General features: G+C 31.8%; 2 protein-coding genes across 6 annotated transcripts; one reads left to right on the top strand and one right to left on the bottom strand.

Annotated features, from left to right (window-relative positions):
• Positions 1 to 1,447: 1,447 nt before the first annotated feature.
• Positions 1,448 to 4,419, bottom strand: LOC123693913 (serine/arginine-rich splicing factor 7-like). Of its 5 annotated transcripts, XR_006751734.1 has the most exons (5): positions 4,243 to 4,395; positions 3,965 to 4,146; positions 3,688 to 3,881; positions 3,284 to 3,516; positions 1,625 to 1,760 (listed from the first exon to the last, which is right to left on the bottom strand). XR_006751734.1 is itself a non-coding variant. In XM_045639182.1 (4 exons), exons 2-4 carry the CDS (start codon positions 4,139 to 4,141, stop codon positions 1,601 to 1,603), a joined length of 531 nt encoding a protein of 176 aa, XP_045495138.1. In that variant the 5' UTR covers positions 4,142 to 4,146; positions 4,330 to 4,419; the 3' UTR covers positions 1,448 to 1,600. The 5 variants fall into 5 exon arrangements, 4 of the variants coding, with proteins under 4 accessions (XP_045495138.1, XP_045495137.1, XP_045495136.1 ...); XM_045639182.1 differs by lacking the exon at positions 3,284 to 3,516 and having other exon boundaries at positions 1,448 to 1,760; positions 4,330 to 4,419; XM_045639181.1 differs by lacking the exon at positions 3,284 to 3,516 and having other exon boundaries at positions 1,448 to 1,760; positions 3,965 to 4,162.
• A 5,495-nt stretch (positions 4,420 to 9,914) lies between these two features.
• LOC123693845 (phosphatidylinositol 3-kinase regulatory subunit gamma) lies at positions 9,915 to 14,674 on the top strand. Its single transcript, XM_045639083.1, has 4 exons — positions 9,915 to 10,489; positions 11,477 to 12,175; positions 12,396 to 12,692; positions 13,145 to 14,674. The coding sequence occupies exons 1-4, from the start codon at positions 10,410 to 10,412 to the stop codon at positions 13,368 to 13,370; spliced, it is 1,302 nt and encodes a 433-aa protein (XP_045495039.1). The 5' UTR covers positions 9,915 to 10,409; the 3' UTR covers positions 13,371 to 14,674.
• Positions 14,675 to 15,391: the final 717 nt, after the last annotated feature.

Here is a 15,391-nt window from a genome sequence, read left to right as displayed (position 1 = left end):
ATGTATATAGCCTACGTCACTACCGCCACTAACATAATAATTTAGATCATTGCAATGAAACCTCACAACTCAAAATCGGTCCAACGGTTTATACTGCAGGGCGTGTCAAAGAAATATTATACATACATCCATAAACTCGAAAAACATAACCCTCTTTTTTCCGTAGTCGGGGAAAAATTTGGGAAATTTTTCAATATCTGGCAACATTACAAGCACACAGAAGCAGCGTGTACGTACAGTGCAGCGGTGAAATGACAGCACACATAGCTTTATTGAAAATGACGATAAATTATTCGGTTTAGTTCGGGAACGCTCCATCTGTCTTTTATTTTGTAATCTAAGCGATTTCGATAATTCTTTTTTTATTATATTCCTTGAAGTACGAGGATGGTTCTTATGTAGAGAAAACGTAAACATGTACCACGGGCGAAGCCGGGGCGGACCGCTAGTATTTTACAAAATTCTAAACATTTTACATGTTTAGTCGTTGACAGTACGTTTTGTAAACGAAGAATTCATAGAGTTTGGTTACGACATAAATACAGCTGTACTCACTGTATTTTCTAACCTTTTTCCAAATCAAATTGGAAGAGCGATACATACACAGGATACATAGGTATACAAATAAAGTTTTATCTCTGACTCTTAGAGATATTGTATTGTAGACATCAGTTAATTAATTTTATATTATAAATGTTATGTTTTATTATAAAGATTTTTTATGACTATGACTTGAAATCTTATTCTTGGGAACCGCTCTTCTAAATTCGTCACATCCGTGGTTAGTTTGTTTAAACATAAGGATTTTATTTATTGCATCGAAAATACATAATATAACCTTAAATACTTAAATATAACAAAGACAAGAAACAACATAGGGTGGCCTTATCGCTAGACAGCGATCTCTACCAGGCAAAAAAAATTCATTTTACTCTAATTCAAAATATCAAAACAAATTTTAAATTTGTAATCGCACGCTTAATTTATTGTCGACAAAGAATGGGTATCAGTACAATAAGAATTTGAATTTCATAATAGATACCTACCTAATTGACCTAAGATATTTTAGTTGAGTCGAAGTTCAAGGCCATCATACACTACATACACATTACATAAGAACCATTTCGTAGAGAAAACGTAAATATGTACCACGGGCGAAGCCGGGGCGGACCGCTAGTTATCCATAAATCACATTTCATAGTTTTTATATTTATGCCTGCTGGCACAATTATTTATCAATGAATTGAATATGATAATGAGTGGATGAATAAAGAATAAGAACCATTTCGTAGAGAAAACGTAAATATGTACCACGGGCGAAGCCGGGGCGGACCGCTAGTTATCCATAAATCCTATTTCATAGTTTTTATATTTATGCCTGCTGGCACAATTATTTATCAATGAATTGAATATGATAATGAGTGGATGAATAAATAAAACAGCCTGATTCAATTACATTAATGTATTTCTGGATCATTACTTTTGTACCTTAAAAAACAATACACAGGAATGATAATTCTTAAACTGAAGGTATAGAAAACACTCAAAACTAAAATTATGTATGTCATAGAAGTAGTAATCTACATTAGTGTCTTAGATTTTAATTGGATTTCTTCGAGTCTTTGGATGGCGAGCGGGATCTTGATCGTGACATGGATCTTCCTTTGGAGCGAGAGCGGCTGCGGGAGCGGGAGCGGCTGCGAGAGCGGGAGCCCGACCTCGGGGAGCGCGAGCGAGTGCGGCGACGAGACCTGGACCGGCTGAAACATTCACCACAATGATTTAATTAAGAGCCCCTTGATGTTTATTACGTTACTCACCTGTCTTACGAATTAGCATTATATTATACTCCGATAGATATTTATGCTATGTATGATATAGATAAGGGAATAAAACAAATAACATAAAATGTGAAAATACAATAATTATATAATTTATGGGGGTATAAAATATGTATAGATTATTTTATGTGTGTGGGTGTTAATTATCTATATAAGTATTTATTTAAAATCGTCCCCTTACTGGTAAAACTGACTAACTGCACATTTTTACAAAATTGAGTTATATACACCAATCGATTCGTCTCGTCAAGATCTATCTTCAGGTAAAACCCGTTATCTTCTACGGTGCGTAATTACAAAGTTAGCTTCGGCTAAAACAGACTTTCTTGCATGATTCTCCACAATTGCTTCTATAAAAAAAGATTAAATTGCTTTAGGATATTATTTAAAAAAATGTATACTGTTAAGACAATGTTTCGCGTTTTAACACGTTTTCGTTTATTGACACTTGTATTCATCATACACAGAAACGATTCATTTAAAACCAGTTATCCTACAGTACTTAGTTGGTTGTGGTTCTTTAAATTTTACAAAGTTATTGATTAACACTTCATAAAATAAAAGTTAAAAAGCTTTAGTTACTTTTTCTTGAATATTAGTTAGCGTATTTGCCTTTTTTGAGGCAAGTAAAATAAATTATCCGATTGTAGTACATTATTACTGAATTATATTAGTTTCACGCTTTTTAAATTACTTCAGATAAAACAAACTGCAAGCGCCCCCTCAGCTTATTCTTCATTTTTCTTGAAATTCTTCTGCAATTTCTTAGATTATTTTCTGATAAAACATTACCTGAATAATGGGCCTTTTATAACAAACCACTAATAACCTAGATTACTGATGTCTACACATCTTAAAATGTTGTCATACTTTCAAATGCTTATAACTCCAGTTTATGTTTTGTGCAGATAATCACTTTTACCAGTAAGGGGACGAAATTATATATGTATGTTTATCAACCATCTGGTTTCCATTACACAAGCGAAAGCTTAGTATGGGATCAGATTGTGCCGTGTGTGAAAATTGTCCCGAAAATATTTATTTATTTATTATCCCCATAATATTATGTGGATAAAATATAACATATTATAACGTATGATAAAGTATTATATTATAAGTTAGATTTAAGGTTTTTTGTTTATTTTGTAATTTGTATTTATGTTGAATATTGTTATCTATAATTTTTTATAAACTGAAAACTGAAAACAAGGGACATGAATATGGAAATGTTTGATGGCTACTAAAAGACATTTTTGTCTACCGTGTGCTATTTCTTACCAACTCTTCAGCCTATCTATACCTAACTTACAAACTCCATTTACTCCCAATATATATCTTAGTTACTCTTCAGTGTTTATAAAAAAATAAGATTTGTCAATTCTGTTTGGTTATCTATTTGATCTGCTCTGATGACAGATGCAGGATAATAATGTGTAACTCACTGAGTGCACGCAGTGATTACAAAAGTCGTGACGCGACGCGCAGTAAGTACACTATGCTCAATGTAGTTCTCAAGTGAAGCGTGCACGTAGGTTGGTACGAGGTTCGCAGAGCGAAGTAACTGTAGTAGCCAACATTAGCGCAGAACACGCAGCGAAGTGAAAGCTACGTAGCGCAGACAATAAGAAGTGCAGACACTGAAGAGTTTGATCTCGGCGCACAGGCCAATGATAACCTATAACATAGTTATCATTGGTATATGTGGATACAAAGCAATGGGATGGAATCTTTTGTTATTTTTTTTTTATGGATAAAAAATGTGTACATGTAATGTTTCATTTCTTGAAAGATTCCATATAGAAAAAAACATTTACACAAACATTCTGATGCCGACAATTATATTCACCTGCGCCTGCGGCGACGGCTGCAGTCCCTGGCATAGTGTCCACGATCACCACAATCATAACAGCGGTCGTCATAAGGGCGAGGAGGCAAACGTGAGCGTGGTGGTGGGCCGCGTCCGCTATAGCCGCGACCGCCATTGGACAACTCTACGCGAGCCCGGCGCCCACATATAGTTCGGCCATCTAAACCGCGTATCTGAAGGTAAAACAATCATTTGTTACAAAATACTCAGCGGATGTGAACCAGTACATATTCTATACTTAGTATCAAAAACTTACGGCATCTTCCGCATCACGAGGATCTTCAAATTCGACAAAAGCAAAGCCCGGCGGATTTCTTGCCACCCAAACGTTTCTTAGTGGACCGTAGTATGAGAAAGCATCTTCCAACTCTGGTTTGCTTGCATTGTTCCCGAGATCTCCTACGTATATTTTACAATCACCGTACCGTGACATAGTTTCTAAAACGTAAAAACCCTAATTAAAATACCTGGATGCTACGGTCAAACCACAATCAATGGCTGTCGATTTGTTGTGTGATTCCTCGTGTTACTTACTTATTTTTTGTCAAATTACAAATTATACACCATTTGTGATCATTAATTATTGAAAAAATTAATAAGTAAGAATCAAAAATTATATACTTATAGAATTATTACGCGTTAAATCACAAAAATGTCACATCGATCTTGCAACATCAACAAAATGGCCGCTCGCTCAGCTTGGGGCTTGCCGCCAAGAAGCTTTGGAGATTGCACTATGACCATTGACTTGTCACAAGAAAATATAACCTTGAATGACGTCAGTGTTGTTTTTTGTCTCTTTCTGTGGGTGACCACACTGGTTTGTATATTCAGGATTTTTCGAAATAGAAAAAACTAAAAATCATGGTCTATAAATAATAACGACATATATTTTTAACAGTATTAATTATATTATAATATTACTGGCCATACTTTATAGGTACATACAATTTTAATTGGTATAGAATGATAGTTTTAAATAACTCTTGGCTACAAAGCCTGGATATGAACCGATATGTAGCATTAACATCCTTTGTAATTAGAGGAAAGTTGTGTTTTGCATCAGATGCTGTTTACCAAATTGTAAGCTACTCAGATCTTCTTTTTAAACGCGTTGCTTCGACGGGTCAATTTCAAGCCAAAATCATCAAAGAAAAACTGTTTATAATAAACGCCTTGCACAAATTTCAGCTAACTTTACAAAGTTTATTTTTCAAAAGGTATTTTTTTCTGGGTCGTAATCCTCAGTAATTTTACCCTTGATGGGCACATATATTTCTTTTTATTTTACTTTTTGGAAAGCTGAAATACCTAAAACAAAAAATATGAGGTAAGTTAAAAAAGTATAAATTTCAATGTAACACATGTGAGTGCAATACCGATATCGAGTGTTGTTTCATTACTAGTAAAAATCTTGAAAATGGTGTTCTAAATTTCATCATAATATTGTTATTACAATATATTCTCTTCACTATCCATAAAAACTCGTCATCATGGTTACCTTACTTGTTAATTTTGTTTATTGAAAACTTGTTGAAAAATGATAAAGTATTAGGAAAATAACAAATTTAACATGACTGCTTTCTAAAATGATGCAAAATTTTACAATTTTTGCCATTGCAATGATTCTAAACAGGTAAATGCAGGAGTATTGAGGAATATTGTAAATAACGTAAATATACACTTGCCTGTGAAATTCTATGCCAGAATTTGGTGTCCAAACACTTCTGCAATTTTTCACAATGCAATACATTATTTATATTCGGAAAATATTTATTAAATACGCAACAATATTAACTTAAATATTCGAAGCGACGCAATTTTTTTGACACTTATGCTATATTGTCAAAGTGAGAGTTGCTACAATTTTATTATGGTAACTACCCATAATCAGGGAGTATCGCTTTTTAATAATTGGTCCAGATACTTATTTTATTTAGCATAAATAATAATTGTCTCATCCAACAATGCTTCTGAATGACGTTGTTGGCAATTTATCAACAAACTCATGTACAAAAACTAACCTTTTGCACAGAATATTACGGCATACATAGTAGCCTTGGGAAAACTTCGTATTAACAGTGGCAATACCAAGTTAGGTGTGAAAGTGATAAAACACAACAATTTTCTTGTTACACGTCAAATGTTCATACCGAAATCTCCAGTGTATAAGATATAAGCTTCTTGCTTGCCGCCATTGCTTGCCGCTTGCGGCTTGATCTGTCAATTTTTAAAGATTCGTTTGTCTATGAAACTCAAGTCTCTGGATGAGAGCTATAGCAAAAAGAGCGTTTTCACATTGTCCGGTCCGATATCGGATATCGGAAGCCGATAGCCGATATCTGATATCGGACACAATTTGCCCTTTCACATTATCCGATATTATAAATAAACTATGTTTTTCAAACCGGTTTAATCTGCTGACTGCGGAGTTTGGATTTGTACCCTCTGCAGAGTCAGAATCTAGTTTCAATATTCAATTTTATTGTGAGGCTTGTTTTTTTATATGCTGTTTTTTTTTTTTTAATAATAGAACATGTTGTGTGGTCGCAGTGAATTTTAGAACTTTTTTATATTAAATCATGTACGACTGTTATGTTCTTATACAAATAAAATAAAATAAAATTCAACTCAATATTAAAGCGACGAAACTGGCAAATATAAATTCAAATTACACTAAGAGCAATTAACCTATAGAGTTCTTATATTAAGACAGAACAAAATACATATTTTCTAATCTACTTACTCTTAGTCAATAACAGCATAAGCCAGATTGAGATAGCGATAGAGTATCTGCACTGTCTTCAAACGTAGCGCGCCGGCAGTCAGTTTGTTTTCCAACCAGCTGGTGGGCTCAGTGCGTCAAGTGTTTTTAACGAAATATTTAGAAAATATAAAGTGTACAGTGTTTCTTTTTATTTGTCAGTGTGCTAAAATAACTATATTATGTTTAGCAACCGGCTATCACTAGTCGAATGGGAGTTTTGGATAAAAACAATGTAAAAATATCTTTCCATCGGTAAGTGATTTTCAGCAAATTGATAAATATTTATGTTTTAAACCTATTTGAAGGTTTTATCAAGCACTTTTTTGTAATTTTATGTTGTAACTGTAACATTTACCCACTTTATGGGGTTGTGGAATATAAAATAATGAAATAATTTTTAAAAAACGTCACAATAATATCACGTTTGGCATTTTGTTTACCACCGTAGTGTTGTAACACATCTAGCGTATATTATCGATTTATGACAAAAAATCTATTTCATATTAACGTTGATTTATTTATTTTGTTTCATAAATCAGATTTATATGTAGTTGTTGTTGCAAATAATAGATGTAAATTTTTTACCGCAGGAAAATAAAACATACCACGTGGTTGTTTTATTTGCACTATGTGTTTTAGTTTTCGTTTGTTGTTTATTAATTTCTCTTTCAGATTATTAATAAATTCATTTGGTTTTAGATTTCCAGAGCTAAATAAAAAATGGGTATAAAACGTGAGACATGAGTTGATTGGACGCCGCCACAATTTGCAATATTGTGTTCACTGCATTTCGAGCCTACGTGTTATCAAGATGGATACTCTAGAAGAATTGTGCAATCTTACGCTTACGTTTTTTTTTTGTTCCTGTAGATAATAAATACATTTGATTAAAGAGAGTGAATTTTTATTTTGAAATTTTTTACACATAAGTTACCTACTTTAAATGTGTAACTATGTGAAAATTAAACGGTTCATTAAATGACAGTTCTCATAGATGAGAAACTACTATTGAAATACATACTTAATATACATGCGTTTTCAAAGAAAAACCCGCATAGTTCCCATTCCTGTTGGATTTACGGGATCAAAAGTAATTTTTCCAAATTTCATTGTAATCGGTTTAGTAGTATTCGCGTGAAAGAGTAACAAACATCCATCCTCACAAACTTTCGATTTATTAGTAGGATGTTAGGAAAATGTTTTCATTAAGACTGTCCTTTTATTAACTTGTTAAAATGCTGCATGATTCCTTCATGCTGACTGTGCCTTTCTCCTCACTCCTTTAACTTTATCATCATTTCCTTCTTTATTTTAAATTACATTTCAAGTTTTAAAATTTCTTTTATAATGTACTAACTTTCCGCCCGCGTTTTTAAAGAAAATCCTGCACAGTTCCCGTTCACGTGGGATTTCCGGGATAAAACCTAACCTATGTGTGTATGTACAAAATTTCATTGTAATCGGTTCCGCAGTGAAAGAGTAACATCCCTTCTCACATAATTTCGCATTTATTATATACGTAGGATTAAACAAATAATGTATTCAACTGAAATTAATTATAAGTTTTGTTTTTTTATTATTTATTATTTCACGAAACCGTAAATGCAAAATACATTCACGATTTTATCGATTGAAGCACATCCTATCACTATCACCTTCTATCTATCTAAATACGTACCTATAGTAAAAATGGTGCCATGACTATGTTGAAACGTAGCTTGTTGTCTATAGCTGTCTCATTCTTTCATACGACGTTTTCTTTAGATAGAGAGAAACAAATATATGTAAATTGTATACGCTCGATACAAGTACTCTATAGGTTAATTGCTCTTAGAAATTACATTTACAAATGTAGGTGCTGTTATCTACCACAGAACAGTAAATTATCTACGTAGTAGGTACCACAGACTAATAATAATATAGCCATACGAGCAATGACAACCAAAATAGTAAACAAGCCAAACAAGCTCAAAAGTCACCGCGCGTTCTTGACAAAATGTAAGGTCGCCGCATTCTAATTCTGAAATTTCAGAGAAAACTAAACAAAAATGCCGTATTGTAAATTTTCTTTTCAATAAAAAGGGTTTGATTTAAAAAAAATCAACTGATAGATCGTAGTTGTACATACAGTAAAAATAACTACAAAAAAGAAACCGACTTCAAAAACAGCTGGAAAAGTAAAATATAAAAAAGATTTGATATTATTAATTACTTAATATTATTTAGATGTGCTATTTATTATACAGGTTTGATATCGGCGCTAAAACAAAGCACTAAATCTGTGACTCAATGACAACAATACAATAAACAGCTTACAGCACAACAGTAGTCCAAGTAGGAGGAGGAGCGAGGCAGAAAGAGTAAATAAAGATAAAAGACACTAATATTTCGAAGATACGGTTGAATTTAAGAACGCAATATATTTTTGTTTACTTCAGTTCAGCCAATTGCCGTATATTATAGGACGGTATTAAAATAGCTCCCGTAAAAATAGTATTTTTAATGCCTTTAAATACTTAAATGAATGTTTTCTTAATAAAAAGGTTTAAAGTAAATGAAAGGATTTTTTTTTTACATTTAGCGCCTAGAAATGACTGAAAATACACAAACTAGTGCTTTTTTTGCTGTTGGTATACTACCTTTTCGAAAATTGAGTTGGTAGCACTGAACATTATCGTCCGATAGTTCACGGGAATATCGGTGTTGGCTCCGATATCCGATATCAGACCGGACAATGTGAAAGACAGGTACCTAAATCATACATTTTACTTAGCCTCCGATATCGGATATCGGCTATCGGCGCCCGATATCCGATATCGGACCGGACAATGTGAAAACGCTCTTAGTCCTATATTACTTCTTCTTCTTCTCTTAATTAATGGCTCCACCCAATAAAAAGGGACTTCGCCAATGTCCAGTATATATGGGAGAGACAGGACTCAAATTTCAGTCACTTAGACTTGTATGGTTGTGACATTTAACATTTGGAACTGAGTGGGAAAATGCAGAAATTTTGATCAACTTGGAGCGGCTAGAACAAACACATAAGACAACACAGGTTATATTATATTACAGACTACAGGATACACTTATAAGATTTATAAATATAATAAGGGGTTAATACTTTAGTTTATTATAGGAAATAAATTTAGATAGAATTTCAACAAATTTGGAAGGCACTAAAGACAACAGACATTTAAAATTTGTGGGACGAGGGATTTCAGGAGGGAGGACATCCAGTAATGAAGAACGGAGCTTGGTACATTCAAAGAACAGGTGGTTAGTAGTACCTTCATCCAATCCACATTCACAAATAGAGTGATCACGTATTCTGATTTTCGCCAGATGGACAGGAGTACACTCCTATATTAGGTACTTGCTCTGTGTTATAGTGTATCTGGCAACACAACGATTTACGTCAGTCGCTACTGAAGTGAGAAGTCTGAAGCCCGAATGCAGTATCACTTTTTATAGAAAAAAACTGCGGTATTTAATAAGAAATGTGTTTAAATGAAAATAGATAAAATGCAGAAAAACTGATGTAATAAACTTGTTGTAGTGTTCACAAGACTGCTAAAATGATCGTATCCTGTTCAAATTGGTTTTCAAATCAAGTCTTCTCTTGTCAGCCATAGTAACTGTCTGCTGTGTACGCTAATATCTCCCTTTGTGCTCTGTTAACGGATCGAGTGCTTTGTAAAGTGCTGTTATTGTCTTGTAATGTATGTTTTTCTACAAGTTGAACTACAAAATTATGTTCTGGACCGCATCTATGGGAAACCTCTTGTAATATGATTTTTTTACACTGTAACCTCAATCGGGCGGAAGTAACAAATCCCGCTGGTATCAAAAGTTCTTAGATTGAATCGTCAATTCGACTATTAAATCATATTATCTACATAGCCTTCGTAAGCTTAATTTTTATGATATTAGAATGGTGGAAATAGGTGCTCCTCAACAGTCTGCTGAAGAAAGTTTGGAAAATGCCGAATGGTACTGGGGCGATATTACTCGGTAAGAACTTATAATATAATACGTAAATAAAATATTTTCACTCTCTTATTTACCTCTGTCATGTCATGTGTATCTGTGTATATTGATATAAAGTAAATTTATTTTAAAAATTAGGTTTAATTGATTTGATATGATAAAAAATAATGTTTCATTCATTTTTGTATCCCTGGTTTCCGAAATATAAACAATAAGTTACCTAAGTATAATTTTTTGACTAAATGTACAGTGTTGTGTAGTTTTTAACGTTAAAAAATTAACAAGAGTTAGAGTAAAAGTAAAACCTAATCATCTTTGAAATTATGGAAACACAAAATTATTTGCCATTGATTTGATTGATTATTTTGCTCAAATCAATAATTAAATATTTTCTCAATGAATCTGCTGCATTCAACGGAAATAAAATTTTCAGAAAAAAATGTTAAAACACCAATTGCAAATAGATTTTTTTAAATCTCATTTAACTTTATTTTTCTCATTTTCAAACTAAAATAATGAAATAGGGCTTAAATTTATTCCAGACAGATTTTAGAACATTTTATATTTGGTACCTTATCTATAAGCAAAAAATTTTAATTTTAATTTGTTTCAAAATTACTTTTTTATCAGTAAGTATATATAATATGTCAAAATAATGTTATTTAATTTATGCATACTTTTAAAGACAAAAATTGCAAAAATTTCAATTTAGTAAATCTTCATACAATATTTTGATATCAATAGTTTTAGTGATAAGATAAATGAATATTGTGACTCTTAAATGAAGTCAAGGAAATTAAGTTAATGAAGACTTATTGCATTATATTTGCTCCTATTTCACCATCCTAATTGTTAACCCAATATTGCATCATTTTAGTGTACCTCTAATTATTGCAAGAAAATTGACATGCTTGGATCATCAATGAATAAATTCATTATAGTATGTTTCTCTTAGCCTATTTAATTTTAAAATGCTATTTATTAAAAATAATAATTAATTGATCTTTTCAGGGATGATGCCAATGAAAAATTAAGAGACACCTGTGATGGCACCTTCCTAGTTCGTAATGCATCAAATAAAGATGGTGGTTACACATTAACTGTACGGAAAGGAGGCACAAATAAACTAATAAAGATTTACAACCAAGATGGCCGCTATGGGTTCTGTGAACCATATGAGTTCAACTCAGTTGTTGACCTAGTTAGGTTCTACAGAGAGTATTCATTGGCTCATTGCAATAGCAGCCTAGACATCAAGCTCACACATCCACTCTCAAGACTGCAGGATAATGACGGTGGTGAAAATATTAATGATGAAACCCTCGAACTGAACTATAAAGAAATACATAAGAAATTTGTCCTAAAGACAAGGGATTACAATGAGCGGTCAGAAAAATACTTGAGGCTTAGAGAAGAAGTTAAATTCAAGAGACAGACTTTAGATGCATTCAAAGAAACTGTTAAAGTATGTGAAGAACATTTAAAATTACAAGAAAAAATGCAAGCAGAAGCACAACCACATGAAAAAAATGACCTTATTGAAAATAATAGGCAGCTCATTTCAAGAGTAAATAGTTTAAAACAAGCTAGAGCTCAGCATCACAACATTTTGAGGGAGACTGTTGAATCTAATTTGCTTCTTGAAAGAGAAATAACTAAATTAAAGTCTGAAGTTATTAATTTGTATAAAATTAAAGACCGGTACAAAACGTAAGTAATTTTACGATTTGTTCTAGTTAAATTCATTTTTTTCCAGACTGTGGCAATAGATTTTAACATATGTAGTTAAAATAATGATCTAACCTAATTATTTTTTGCTTAATAATTATATTTATGTATGGCTCTCAATAAATTAATGATAACTTATTTTACATTATATTACAAAACATTTTTACACATTTGGCCAATTTAAATGTACCATATGTTTTAGATGGCTACAAAGAAGAGGAAAAACTGATGAATATTTGCAAGCATTAGAAGATGATAATATACACAAACTTGAAGAGTTATATGCTCATCGGGAGAGTGTTACTTGGATGGTCGATAACTGCACCCGTGATATGGCAACGAGGCTTCTAGAAGGAAAACCCCAGGGTACATTTTTAATAAGACCCAACTCTACTGGCCAATTAGCTTTATCTATTATTTGTAATAATATGGTATATCATTGTATAATATTCAAGACTGAACGAGGATATGGCTTTGCTGAGCCCTATAATATTTACAAGTAAGTATTTTAAATAACTGTTGCTGATAATATAAATAAATAATACTTTATTAACTTCTTTATTAGCATAGTTGAATTAGAAATGAAGTGCAAGGATGGTTCTTATGTAAAGAAAACATAAATATGTACCATGGGCGAAGCCGCGGCGGACCACTTGTTTTGAATATTAGTCAATTAATTACTTGGTGGTCTTCTTGGTAATTGGAATATAGATTCAGATTACAGATACATATTGCAGAAAAATATTTGTGAATGTAAATGAACATGGCTGGCACAAGCTAATATTTGAAGCTTAATGTGTTTGTTTCTGTGTTAGTTTTTATTTTATACAATAGGTATAGTTATAACAAATTAATAAACAGTATGTATTATGAAACTAGATTCCTATGAAAATAAGTACATCAAATTTAAATATTTTACTCAAATTTTTAACCAATATAATTATTTTTCAGAACTTTGAATGAACTTGTCCTCCATTATGCTGTTAATTCCTTAGAAGAACACAATGACCAATTAAGAACTGCGTTAAAATATCCAATCAATGCACATTTAGTGAAGAAACCTGACAAGAAAGTCCATGACACCCAAGAAACTCATCAGTATCATGAAAGTCACCAGGAGAGTCATTTACGCACACATCAGCATCGACAATGGGATCAGAGGCAAGCGCTTCCATAAAAAACTTATTTCTTCAAATAGAGGTTATTATTTATTTTATGTATTGTGATTAATATGATGTCATGATGACATCCTGTACAAAGTGATATTGAAAAGCAATCACTTTCATTCAATATCCAAGATTCATACATAATAATACTGCAGGCACTATTTTATTTATTTTGATGGTGATATATGTATTATTGTGATAATATTATGTGAACACTGAATATTTATAAAATTGTGAGATTCTCATATTTGTAGGGTTTTTAATCTATATACTATAATGAAATGAAATTGAATTCGAATTGTGTTTATTGATAATTACATATTATTAATATGAAAAATAAATAATTTAATAAAATTTTAAATAAGAATTGCCCACATAGATTACTTTTAGTTGCATGAATATTTGTGTATTTAATATATAATTCTAGCAATGTACAAACTAAAGGTGTACAAAATAATAAAAATTAAGTATGTATAACAGAGCAAGGTCCTGTTTTTAAGAATGTAGTAGAACATCTTTTATATTAAAAGAAAAATTTGTGATGTTTTTGTTTTGTTTTGTATTAATGTAATCGAAGTTAATATTTGATTATTAGGAATAGGTATGTTATGTAAAAGATATTCCTAGATGTAAAATTTTTAATCATTATTTATGACTGATCCAGATGACTCCAAAGTTTTGAAAGTGCACAGCACTTTGAATAAGCTGATTGGCTCAGGTTGACCATGCCATAAACTGAAAATTCATGTGTCTCTAATTTGTGGAACTTTGTGTAAAGATTTTTCATATTATGCATCATGTCTACATATTTTTATCAATGAAATATTAAGAGCACTTAATAAATTGTATCATTTTATAATGATTCACATGTTTGAAATGTCTGGAATAAAATCAATATATTTTTAGATTATTATAATTTTCACTATTATTAATTCTTTGTCAAACTCCTGTTGTTCTTAAAGTATTGTTTTGTCCATATTTCTTTTTGTCAAAGACTTGCATAGAAGTATGTAATATATTTTATATTCACATAATTTAAAAAAAAATATTTAAGTGAGATTCTTGGAGTTATTTTTATATATAGAGAAGTATTGATAGTTTTTGTATATATGGTAAATGATCAGAAATTGATTTCAATATGTAATATGATGTGGGTTGTTGCAGTTGCAAATAATTATATAGTGTGTAATAAATAATTGTGATCTCAAAAAGCATTAGTTACAACATTAAGATAAAATACAGTATAGAACATTATACTTTAATGATTGCCATTTTATAACTTCCTACAGTAAGTGTTAATAAACATTTAAAATTGTTTCTTTATTTCATTTTCTTCAACCAATAGCATTAGAAACGAAATTCAGAATTAAATGAAGTTTTAGCTTCCAATGCACATACTTACAACTTTATTGTTTTTTAAGCCCCATATGGTGACCCGTAACAGATTTATTGGGCACTAAGTTAAATCAATATGTTGCAGAGTTGCTGGCAACACACTGCGTGTACGGTGTTGCACATTTCTCGTATTTAATTCATATTTATCTTCTAATATATAAAAATCAATGCCACTTTTCGTTGTAATTCCATAACTCGAGAACGGCTGAACCGATTTCGATAATTCTTTTTTTATTATATTCCTTGAAGTACGAGGATGGTTCTTATGTAGAGAAAACGTTAATATGTACCACGGGCGAAGCCGGGGCGGACCGCTAGTATATTATATGATTTTCTTTTAAATTTCTTTCTTGTAGAAAAAGGTACAATACCTGCCAAGTACGTGCGTAGTTATAGGTAAACCAGAATCTGATGGCAATTAGGGAAATCAAAATTTTGAGTGTGCAACCCTAGGGAAAATGGACTGAACGATCTTGATACTGCATATTTTTTATTGCATATTTTTTAGTGTACTTAATACAAGAACTTACAACATTTTCCATTTAACATAGGGTGTGTGATTGTGTGTGTGTGTGTGTCTGTGTAAGTGTGTGTTGTGGGAAGGTGAGTGTGGATGAAGGTGATAGTGTAAATATGT

The sequence above is a fragment of the Colias croceus genome, chromosome 8 (genome assembly GCF_905220415.1).
Source record: "Colias croceus chromosome 8, ilColCroc2.1".
Taxonomy (NCBI): Eukaryota; Metazoa; Arthropoda; class Insecta; order Lepidoptera; family Pieridae; genus Colias; species Colias croceus.
This window is presented reverse-complemented; position numbering and strand designations above follow the sequence as displayed.